This window comes from Numida meleagris, chromosome 5 (genome assembly GCF_002078875.1).
Source record: "Numida meleagris isolate 19003 breed g44 Domestic line chromosome 5, NumMel1.0, whole genome shotgun sequence".
NCBI classification, from domain to species: Eukaryota; Metazoa; Chordata; class Aves; order Galliformes; family Numididae; genus Numida; species Numida meleagris.
In genome coordinates this window covers 38,104,664-38,117,075 of record NC_034413.1, presented here as the reverse complement: position 1 = coordinate 38,117,075, position 12,412 = coordinate 38,104,664, and the positions used below count along the sequence as shown (strand labels likewise).

Genomic DNA, 12,412 nt, shown 5'->3' with positions numbered 1-12,412 from the left:
ATTCTAATCACCTTGTACGTAACAACGGGAAGAATACTGAATTTCTCTTCTGTCCTTAATACAACATGTGCCTTATATCTTGTGTAATCCAATTTCTTTGAAATCCCTGACTTGTTGGCAAGCACTGACTGATAACAAGAGGTGTTTGAAAAGAGTATTACAGACATGTTCTCAGTAATTAGAGAAAACAGCTTTTTTTCACCACACACATAATATCTGCTTTTCTAAGTAGACACTTTAAATCAGAATGTAATTTAAAAAGATAATAATAACATCAAAGAATTTGCTCAGAGATTATGAAATCTATCTTGCAATTCACAGAGTCCCATCCATGAAGGGAAGATGAGAAATAAATAATTCCTCTGTCCTTTATATGTTGTACCTATCTTGACAGAAATTTTTTCAGGGCAGGGACAACCTCACCACGGTCACACAGCACAAAGGGTTTCTGATCTTAACAGGGCCAAGCAATGACATATATTGCAATAAGCAGCAACACCAAAGTTAATATAGAAAATATTGCCATGTAAAATCTTTTTATTTTTGGAACTGTAGTTTCAATATCCAAGCATTTCAAACCAGCAATTACTGCGCTGTGATCTGACAGCCACGTTGTGACCTCAGCTCCATCTCTGTTTACCCTGGTTATTGTACTTAAGCCTAAAAGGCACTGGCAGAATATTACTGAGATCATCAACAACCCAGTCATGCACCAGATTTCTTATTTCTTACAACTACGTGACAAGCAGTGATAGGGACAGTTGACTACCATCTGTATGTAATATGTAGAATATTAATCCGAACAGACGTTAATTATTCCGTTTCTGTAAGTTCGTGACAGTAGCTGATGTATCAGAGGTGTCTAGATCAGCACTGAGATGGGGAAAACAATTTTCCAATTTTCTACAACAAAACAATAAGGCAGAAATATTCCAAACTACATTTTCTTAGATTTTAAGACAAAACTTATTTCAGCAGCGATACTTCAAGTTCAGATCTTATAACCTGCACATCCCTACCCTTACATTTCTATTAAAAACAAACACAAATGTGTATCTGTATATATAAAATATATATTTCCTCCCTCATTTCAACTCTAAAATCCTTGTTCTCCCTCAACTTAAAGCTGACTTGACACTTCAGCAGTATGAAAACAAGCATGATGAATACAATGCACTGATCCTCCAGGACCCTCTGTCCTCACTCAGGTCGTGCATTGCTGCTGATCTGGGCATTGCAGCTTGTGCTACTGCCCATACACAGCCTCAGCACCAGTCTCCATGCGGAATCTGATCCGTAATAGCCTACCCATCTGGCACTGAAGTAAATCACAGGCAAGTGTACTTCAAAAATGATTAGCCGGCATATAAATACAGTTTTACAGCCAGCTCCTACGACTTAAATATCAGGCTATTTCTTATTCAGTCTTTCTAACAAACCTAATTAGGATCACTGTTAACCTCGAGCTAGTGATGGCTTGCTGGGAGAAATGGCACCTCTTTTTTTTATTAGCAGAGGGCTCATAAAAACCCGATTTTTAATTTAACTTTTTAAAATCAGTGTGGTAAAATTCTGGCATACACAATGCACTTTAGAAACTTAAACATTACAGTGTCTATCCTATATTGCTAATGTGAGCAAATGACACAAAGAAAAAATGCAAAGCAATGCAAAGCTCCTTCACTACTTTCAGTTTCCTTTAGTCTGAAGTCAGCACTAATAGCCCAGTTCTCAGTGCCAAAGCCTGCTATAAAATTGGCTATCTGAATCAGTTTCTTCTCATAACATATCACTTTACTCAATAATCTGCCATTTTACCAAGTTTTGTCATTTTTTTTTCTGCACTTGATATCAGAAAGGTCCTGCAAAGAATTCCAGTGCTCCCAATTGCTTTGCTTATGTTTAACTAAGGCTATTTTGTTTGCATTTAACTCTAATTTTTGAAGGATTTGTGTGGGGTTTTTGTTTGCTTCTTTTCTTTGCTTTTTCTTTTTTTTTTTTGTCATTCCCACCCCTTGTTTGTTCAACTTCTAAATGCTTCGTAACAAAAGCTTTCATCTTCTGATCTTCATAACACACGCAGCTACGCAAATAGCTGTCTTCCTATTTCAGTAACTGCTCCAACGTACACTTCATAGGAGAATCAACATGCATCAACCATGTTTCTGGTGTACCTCTTCAAAGTAAATAAAATTTAATAGATCAGTACAAAACATTTCCTTCACATGCATGCTCTTCGTAACCAATACTACTACTTGAATCTGATTACAAGTTTTAGTAGGTTAAATTAATCTACAGCTCTTTTCCAGAGAACAAACTAAACTAACAGTCCTTATTTTCTCCCTGTTCCCAGATTTAACCAACTTGTGCAGGGTTTCTATAAAATAGAATCACAGAACGGCTTAGGCTATAACAGACCTCCAAGACCACCAGGTCCGACCCCCATGCGAAGGGCAGGGTTGCCCCCCAGCAGATCAGGCTGCCCAGGGCCCCATCCAGCCTGGCCTTGAACACCTCCCAGGGATGGGGAACCCACAGTTCTCTGGGCAGCACTGTCATTGCCTCACCACTCTCCTCTTCTCACTGTATTTCTCAGTGTTACACCAGCAGGACTGTTTCCAAATAGCCTGGCTTGTCTGCCTGTGCTTAGGCTTCATCTTTTCTCTGCACCGACATATGCTCTTGCATATGGAAAGTTAACACACCCCCCACAGACACATGCATACTATGGAAGGAAAAATTACTGAAGTAAATATTTAAGAGAATGACTACTTCTGTTGGAAATAGAAGTGAATGTGTCCTTGAAACAGTTAATCTTCAAAGGACTAAAAGCAGTTAACCTTCAGTAGCGATCACATTTCCAGCTTCTGTAGCGGCTGATCACTCTCGGGGCCCGCGTGCGGTATGCAGAGTTCTCAAGGACAGCTTGATTTCTGGCATCTCTGGACAAGCTGGAAATTGTAATTGCAATCACAGTGAGCTTCTGTGCCTGGAACTGACAGGCAGGCAGGTCCCCCTCTTAAGTGGCTACACTTACAGCGTGCCTAAGTGGGAGGAAGAGGGGAGACCGAACAAAAGTGAATCTACAATCAGATGAGTTAGTTCACTCCTTTGCCTCCCATCCACAGCAACTTAACGTGATGGAAAGAAAACCTGTTTGATTCACAGCTGAAGCACTGCCAGGCAAATGCAGCAACACTGCTGTTTGTTAGCCGATATTCTTATGGGACCCTATAGTTGGAAAGAAAGGTGTTTACATAAAAGACAGCAGAAGAGGATAACGAAAAACATCTAACTGCTGCCATAAAGGCATTTGATCCCAAAGCTGACCTTTAAACTGAGGTTCAGGATTAACTCAGTGGTATTTCCTAAGCAGCCCTGCAGTCAGTGGAAGGACTACAAAATGCCTGCATGTACCACTCAACCTCTGATAGCAGACCCAGCTCAAACACATTGCTAGGCAGCATGAGGTATATACAAGGAATTAAGTTTAAGTCAATGGATAGACAAAAATCTTTCTGTTGTCACCCATACACTCATAATAAAAGGCAAGATCTTAGAAGGACCCTCAGAGAAAATGTATCCCTATCAACACATTTAACATCACAGTCTGTCCATAGGAAGCCCCAGCAGCTCTGTGAAAGCTGCCAAGAGCTAGGGAAGGAACCCAAGAGCTCCAGCACAGGACCCCTCTATGTCTACTACAAATAGTAGAAACAAGAGAAGACTTCTCTTACCCTATTCACCTGACTAGCTGGCTGCACTCTCCACAGTGCCCTCCAGACACAACTAGAGAAACAAGGAAACAACTAGACCTATCTAGATCCCTCCTGGTTTCCAGCTGAACAGGAGATAAAACCTCTTTGACAAATGATTTCTTTTCTCTTGAAATCTCTGAACCAAACCTAAGTTTGATACGCCTTGAGCACTTGTCTTTATTATACATAAGAGGGGCACACAATTTAGGAAAAGTTTTAACTTTTTGCAGTAGATGAAGACTTTGCTCATTTAATTAGACAGACATACAAATATGACAGAATAAAGGATGCATGTATCAGCCCCCTTTATATAGGCAGCTTTGATTTGTTTGCCATATGCCTGGTAGAGGTCACTGTCACTAATTACCTTTATAGTTTGCTTGACAAACGCTCTCCTGCCCAATGAACACTGCTACTAGAGATGGCAGGGAACTACATTAAGTCTAGGAGGAGTCAAGAATCCCCCTAGATCTTAATTATAAAACCATAAAAGAAACCAACTGCCTTTGAAGCTCTCTTACCAGGAAATAAATGAGAATGGGAAATTTATTTCCAAACATAAATCCCAAACCCTTCAGTTTAATTTCTCCCAAGTTAACTTTCCCACCTAGCTAAGCAGCACTGCCTTCTATTATTAGCTTCTGGTCCAGTATCAGCTGACCACTATCAGTCAAACTGTCTTCATCTCAATGAGCTCAGGGACTTCCAAGGAACTCTGTGTTTGCAGGCGTGTGCTCGCAGCCTCTAATTATTTTCTAACAGATAATGGAGCATTTAAGTTCAGTGAGGATAGATTAAATTTGTAAGTGGATCAAAACCCTGGACAGAATCAGAGCTCACAAGATTACTTCCTGAAAACACTAAGCTCAGAGGGCTAAAAGGAAAGGCTCTCATCAATCGTCTGTTTCCCCAAGACACAATCATTTTAAGATATTTTTTTAGCCTCAAAGATGGCTTGCTACGCTTTCCAATTGCTGTGTGTCTCTGGAATGTATTACATTATTTGCTGAGCACTTGGTTTGATGTTAAACCATCTGATCAGGCTACTTGACTTACCAGACAATCATAACAGTCAAATAATTAGAGGTTGAGGAGGGGAAACTGTTTTCACAAGTGAAATTACAAGTCCCTGTTCAATTATCAAGTAGCCTCTCAGCTGCTTATTTGACTTTTCTCATAATAAGCCTTCTCCTACCTTCCCAACAGCCTCATCTTTTCTTACAGCTGCCAGCCTTGGGGTGAGGGGCAGGACACCTTCCCTCTGGATGCCAGCAGCCACTGGCAGCTCCCCTCCCAGACACACTCACAGGCACAGCAGCAGCAAACGTGCTTGTACTCAGAGTTCAGATTCCAGGGCTCTTCTGTGGACCATGAGGGTGTGGTGAGCCTAGCAGGGAGGTGAAAACACCCCAAGCAGCAAACTATCTCAATGCCTGAGGGAAAATTCTTCAGCCTGTGAAATTATTCCAGAAATAAATGACCACCAATTTGAACTTCAGAAGGAATTGTTTAAATAAAAAGAAAAGCAAACCTAACTTTAACAGAACATTATCAAATACCTCTGTAAGGTGCTTTAAAAAAAAAAAAAAAAAAAAAACCTCTCAGTCCACATTCTTCTGTTTCCCTGGAGAAGGCAATATGGGATATGCAGTAGACTTTAGCTTAGCTTGCGACACAGAACTACCACAGAAAAAAAAATACTATATAAGAAAGCAGGGAGAAGCGTTAAAGAAAGGTAGTTGGGGATTTGAGGAGAAAACACAGAAGATAGACTCTGCTGCCATTCCCTGAAGAAAAATTCCAAATAGGGAATGTAGTTTTTGATGACATCCAATTCATCACCCCCTGGTGGGAGGTGTTTGGCCATAGGAGGTGCTAACATCATACATTGTATCATTACAGTCATTACAGATCCATTAGCAGATGTTCAAGGTGCTGAAATGACAGCCCAGTAGCCAAATTGTTGTTCTTTACTTTCAGCATAACATTTAGTAGAATCTCAGAACACTCTAAGACTTACATTCTGCCAACATCAGAAGTTTAAAGCAGAGCCAATGGAACATGCCACTGCTGTCTCTACCAACTATTGCTGTAGACAGCGAAGTGTCCCAAGCACCCTCTGTGCACACAAACCGGTGTTTGCAAGAGGCTTTACGTTCCCCACAGTCTCTCTAAAGGGAATACTAAGCTTTAATGGAAGTACAAGGACGCACACAGCTGAGTAAGAATTGCCAACAAAAGCACACCCATACTTGACAAGTTCAAAAAAAGGAAAGTCAAGTGAATAACTCATGATACCTCCTACCCATTAACCTCCCCATCCCACGGAAAAGATTGTCAGACACTTCACTGAAGTCAATGTCTATTACGCTCCTAATGGCAGTTAGCTCCTATACAACTTAAAAAAAAATAGTAACTGCTTTTGACAAAGGCCATTCATAACACTTTTCTTACTGAAAGCACAACTGATGGATTGTGCTCTCACATGTACTCATAAATTGTCCTAATAAAATAATGTCAATAGATAATATCATTTCAACCAGCATAGTTATACTCACCAAAGCCTCAGTGTGACAAGGAATAGAAGAGTTTCCTACTACAGCTTCACTTAGATATCTTCCATTGAAGAATATCTCCTCATAATAGCTTATCAGTTTAAAGTTATGTCCCTTCCAGGACAGAAAGCAGTGGTCATATTAAAACCATAAACAATGCGTAGGTCCTTCTTTTACATAAATGTTATCTACTAAAATGCTGGCTGTTCCAGGAAATGGATGGCTGACTTAGGAGGTAAGGATGGCAGGAACTTCTGTACCACTGCATGAAAAATTATTTCAAAAGAGTGAAATTCTATCTGCCCTCTCATCAATTTTGCACAGCAAGGAATGTTACAGACCACTTCACACATACCAAATACAGCACTGACACAAAACATTCCTTCTCATTGTTACTTCTATCAGCTGATGATGGGGTCTAATTATTTTTAAGTTATGATTAAAAGTAACCTTCAGGTTATTATTGACCTTTAGGACTCACAACAATCTACACCATTCCCCCACCTGATCACTGCTGGATTAGAGGCTCACAAAAGAATGTTAATATAAGGAGAAACCTCTCCTACTGTGCCTGCATGCTACACGATTAAAAGCTCTACAGTATCCAAGAAAATTTCTCCATTTCTGAGCCATTCATCAGATGCATACACTGGAGGGAAATGAGGTCCAGTGAATTAAGTCAGCTGATGAAGCTGAGCTACAAAACCTCAAACAAGCAACATTGTCTTTTAACAAGGACCTTGCATGTTCGTTGTAATGTGCTCCAAGGTTAATCAATATAAAGGAAGAGAAATAATAGTAATTGCTCCTATCAGAAGGTCAGCTCCTCATCTGGTACAAACTGTACGCTTCCAGTGACTTTCATATGGCAATATCAATTCCATCTACTTGAAAATGGAATCTGTATCACTGTCCACTGACATCAAACAGTGCACACGCAGCTTGCATTCAGAGGCCTTCCACTCCTTTGGCATTCACTTCAATGGACTGCTGAACACCAGATCTCCACTTTCTGGAGCTTCGCCATTGACCATTATTTTGTCCTTTAAGCAAACATCCAATCCTCTTTATCCCCTTAGTGCAATTCATTTCATCAAAACAGAGCCCATTTTTTGTTTGTTTGTACACAATGATTATTGAATGTCATCAACATAAACGTGTAGGTGCGGTGCTCTTTAAAAAAGCATAAGAAGCACCTTGGTCTACACACAACTTTAGTTCCATTGTGAGAACTCATGATCATTTGCTTGAAATAGCTAGAGCTGTAACTGTACATTGCTATTAATTTCTAGATGTAGGAGTAGATTATATAATGAGAGTACAATCTCCTTGCGGTTTATAGTCCCATTAATGCTTAACAAATTAAGGCTGTACACTAAACAGACCTTCAAGATTTAAAAGTCCTATGTAATTTTCAAGTTCACAAGAAGGTTTTACAAAAAAGTGCAAATTGCTATTATTTGTCAGAATACTGCCTCCGATTTGGACACAAACATTCAGTGTCAATGAGGCTTAATCTCGACACAAAGCAAAAGACTGAACATAGAACATCCATAAAAATGATGATCTTGACCTTTTCTTAACAGTATTTTAGACTAGTAAAGCCAAAGGACTTTTAAAATTGGGCATACTTTATTTTTTTTCCCCTGTTACATTTTGCTGCTGCTGACTACTCCCAGACTCTCAGTGCTTAGATCTGAGGGAAACCGAAGCAGAAAAGAGCTAAGTTCCTGTTCCTGTGAGTTCTACACCAGTGAAGATACGCATACATAGCAAGATGCTCCCCCGTAACTCCTTCTCTCATCTCTATACTCTCTGCCATAGATATGGAAAATAGCTGGCACACGAGACAGAGGAGTTTCAGCTTTCCAGTGATGGAATGACTGTGTATAAGCAAACTCCAGACATCTTAAGCTCCATGACATCTGCATGTTGAAAAACCCAGCCCTTCACCACCTTGGCACTGATGTTACCCTGGCAGTCCACATATTTAGGGTTCCAGAACACAATTACCTACAGGCAATAATCTGACCAGGGCAAAGCAACTGATCCGTCCAGTTGTTCTACTTCAGAGAAGCAGCATTGACCTACCCTCAGATGACCTTGTTTGATGATAGTTTTTTTTTTTTGTTAGCATTGCTACCATAGAAATGCATTAACACAGAGACAGCTTGTCAAAGACTAACAGAAGGAGGTGTCCCTATTGAAACTCAGCTGCTTTGGTGTGTAGGCCACCATGTCGTAGCACATGCTAAACATCAGCACAATATTGGTCCTGTGTAAAAACCTCCTTCTGCTATTTAAGGAAAGCGACTGGCAGAAATTCCTCTTTACAACCTCTGTGGACTGAAGAAAGAACCCCCCAAGATGCAAAGCAACTTACATCCATAAACTCCACATTGGCTTTGGGACCAGTGGTCTCATTAAGGATCTTAATGGCCACAGGAATCTTTACCGTTTCTCCCTCGGGGACCCAAATACCCTAGAAAGATAAGGCAAAATGACAGAAGACTAGTAAGACAACAATCATAAACATCTCACATTTCTTTTTGATGTATTTTGTCACATTATGCAGTTCAATTCTGAACATCAAAACTAAAATACAGAAAATAAGCTATTAAAAGGAAAAAAGAAATCTCACAAAATTACTGCTTACATCAAAACTAAACCCTTACGTACATGGATGGTTATATGCCAGCAAATGTCCTTAGATCCTCTTCGTTTTCTTGTATACAACTGACTTTAAATGGAGCAATATAAGCAAATCAAAGATGGACATAGTTCTCCACTACCTATTGACTCCCACAAAATTAAACAAAATACTGGACTATTTTATTCTAGAATCTGATGTTAAACTCACCAAAGCTACCGCAAAAATCCCACTAGTTAGCATCACCAGCAATTAGGTCAGAACTTGACTGTTCACAAGTTAAATGAGGCTAGTCACTACTGCGTAGAAAAGACTCTTACCTTGTATACTGTTCCAAAGGCTCCAGAGCCGAGAACCTTCACTCGTTTCAGCTCAGTTTCCTTCAGGATACGAAGCTGTGCTTGGTTGGGAGCCGTACCACTTGGAGTCAAGGGTTCCACGAGCTACGAAGTGAAGTCCAACAGTGTTAAGTATTTGAAAGTGTGAAAACTCACAAGATGTTTATACTGGAAACGACCAATCCAGTTAGATTGCTAAGAAACTGAGCAATACTATGAAAAAAATCCTCACTGAACATGTAATCATTTCCAGCAGGAATTGCATGATGGAATTACAAACTGGAAATTGAATTGGTGTCACAGTAATGCACCCAAGGACTTCTGCTAATGGAGGCAGTATAAATATTTTCTACGTGACAGAAATACAGCATTTATTATCAGTGGACCACATTATATTTTTGTCCATTTTAGTGCCTCTTAAGTTAGTCGTATTTCTTTTAAATAACCCTGACTTAATGGCTCATCACATTCTTATTCTGTTTTGGGGGAAGGGACTATTCTTCTCAATTTCTGCCGAACCATACAGGAGGAATACTTTGAGAAGAAAGTGACTTAAAGGAGACAATTTTTAACAGCCAATAATTTACTGCAAAAAAAAAAAAAAAAGGCACAATCAAGCAATTTGTTCAAGACAACAATCATGTCCCAAGAAACTTTATAAATAAACCACAATGGGACATTCTGTTAAAAATGACTTTAGAAATCAATATTGTACCATGTTTGCCAGAAAAGCAATGGTTCTTTACAAATAAATTAAAAAAAATAAGTGAAAAGGACAATACTCTAAACAATGAAAAACAGCCTGCTCCTTTACAGGACAAGAGAAATAATTCAGGGCTACTCCTACTCAAATGGGATTCACACCACTGCAGTATTTCAAAGTTGTCTGTTTACAAGGCTAAGTCCTCTGCAGTTTCAGAACTCCTGCTACGGCTCTTCGAGCATCACAGACTACTTGATCAGTTTATCAGACTATTTTGGTTCAGGTAGGAATATCATTAGTTGGAAATTACTTGAGTACGAAAACATAAAACGAAACAGCAACAAGACATGCTATCATAGAAATTATTTGTGAGCTGCACCTGTAAAAGAATAATTCCCTTTCTTACTTCCTGTTTAGATGCCCAGTATTCATGTGGTGAAAGAAAGAAGGTTCCCTATTAAAAAAACCAGACAGACTGGAAGCGTGCTTCTGTGCTTCCAGTTTGAGAAGCATGAAAACAGCTTCTGTGTTGCAGAAGGAATGGCTGGGGGAAGTAGTATTGTGGATTCTAAAAATATGCTTGTAGAGTTTTACTGAGAATGACCAAGGGAAAGATAGGTTTATTATAACCTTCAGCTATAAACAGAGAAGGGAGCTGAAGCTGTGTGTGTTTATTTCAGAATACTCCTGATTTAATCTTCCATTTCACAGGAAGACAATAGACTCCCCACATACTAAGACCTACTACTACTACTTCTACTAAGACCTTAGTTCCTCAGGAGAAACACCACCACACACAGCTTTTATCGGACCAAATGAAGAACAGGAGCTGTTGTCAAAGCCAGTACAACAAAGACCAACTGCATTAAATCACTTCTGCTAAAGTAGAGGCTGATAGATGGCAAGGTTTACATATCTAAAAGCATTAAGTTAAGCTTTCTATAAACCTGAACAGTATTCAACAAGCAACACAAATTCTAGCCAGGCATAAAGGTATTTAGGAAAAGAGATAGGGGATGCATAAGTCCTTTTCTCAAGCTCTAGAGGGGAAGTTAAGTGAGAGCAGGACCCTTACAATAAAACAGGAAACAGCACTTCTAAAAAAGCCTTCCTGAAGTATCAGTAGTGAACTGTATTTCCAAGATTGATCATTTATCTTGCAGAGGGGAACCCTAATTTAACATCATAATCAAAAGTGTTTCGAAGTATAGGAGTGGGGAGGCAGCAGTAATCACTTCTGCTGTAACTGACAAATAAAGACTACACGTTATGCTTAGAAATATTTCCTAGATTGCCTCCTCCACTACCTACAAATGAAAGCGAAGGACAGAATGGGCACAGCACTCTGTCCTATAGATCCGTTATGTATATTTGTCAGCAGAACTACAATGCTCATTTGGTTATGCTCTGAGAAGTATCTTGACTTATTAAAGCACATTATTACCACAGAACATACCCACAGGCTTTGACAGAATTCGGCCCACAAAAGTAATACTAGGATCAAAAGTTAAGTGACAATATTTGCATTTAAGCATTCCTGAAGGTTTTCACCAGACCTCACTGAAGAAACTTCAGACAAAGTTGGCCTTAGTATGCGCTGGAAGAAAACTAACCATGTTTAAGCATGAGAGCTACTAGAGTATTGATGAACTAAGACAGAAGTTTAACTGACAGCAGGACGGGAACTCCAAAGTCTGGTGGAACATGGCTAGGTGAACATGCAAATCTTTTTTTTAGATTTAAATAGCTACAAATCCATATACATACAGAAAACTAGCATGCTGAAATAGCTTCATTCATTCCACCAGTTTAGTTCTGTTGAAGTTAGGTCTGTAGAAATCTTTTTGCTTTCTCATAAGTTGACTGGAGACCTGAACATACTTAGTACAGAAACGGAACAGTTCTGTGAATCTTCCCATAATTCCAAGTGTTCTGTGAGAAGGAGCACACCCTCACCTCTGTCTCCAGAAACCTCCGCAACGCTCTCTTCTTTTTAATGCTCTTGCGTCGAACGTACACAGCAAACGTCAGGCCCATGATGACGATGATGAAGAGGCCACCAATAACTCCCGCAGCAATCAAAGGGGTTCTAGCAATCAGAATCAGACTTCATTGTTAGGTGGGGTGACAGACCAGAGAATGGCTGGATACACAAAACACAATCACCTGGAAAGCTTACTGTCGTGTGACAGTTTCTTAGTTGGACCAAATATAAAATCAGGGGAAACATATTAATAACTTCTCTTGATTTCCATCAATATAACAACTTCACTTTTCAAACTGCCATGCACATGTGAAGAGTTGTGTGGACAAGGAGACACAACATGCACTTTGATGGCAAACGCAAATCTGCAATGGCAAAATGAAGATACGGGTACCTGCAGTTTTCCTGCAAGAGGTTTGTTTAC

At 39.6% G+C, this 12,412-nt stretch overlaps 1 protein-coding gene across 7 annotated transcripts in view; it reads right to left on the bottom strand.

The window, feature by feature from the left end:
• Nucleotides 1–12,412, bottom strand: part of ERBB4 (erb-b2 receptor tyrosine kinase 4) — a 538,439-nt gene that overhangs the window by 101,427 nt on the left and 424,600 nt on the right. For all 7 annotated transcript variants that reach the window (XM_021398689.1, XM_021398691.1, XM_021398690.1 and 4 more), the window contains 3 exons: nucleotides 11,961–12,093; nucleotides 9,284–9,406; nucleotides 8,697–8,795 (listed from right to left, as the gene is read on the bottom strand). In XM_021398689.1, coding sequence (XP_021254364.1) covers nucleotides 8,697–8,795; nucleotides 9,284–9,406; nucleotides 11,961–12,093 — 355 coding nt within the window. The remainder of the gene's footprint in view (nucleotides 1–8,696; nucleotides 8,796–9,283; nucleotides 9,407–11,960; nucleotides 12,094–12,412) is intronic.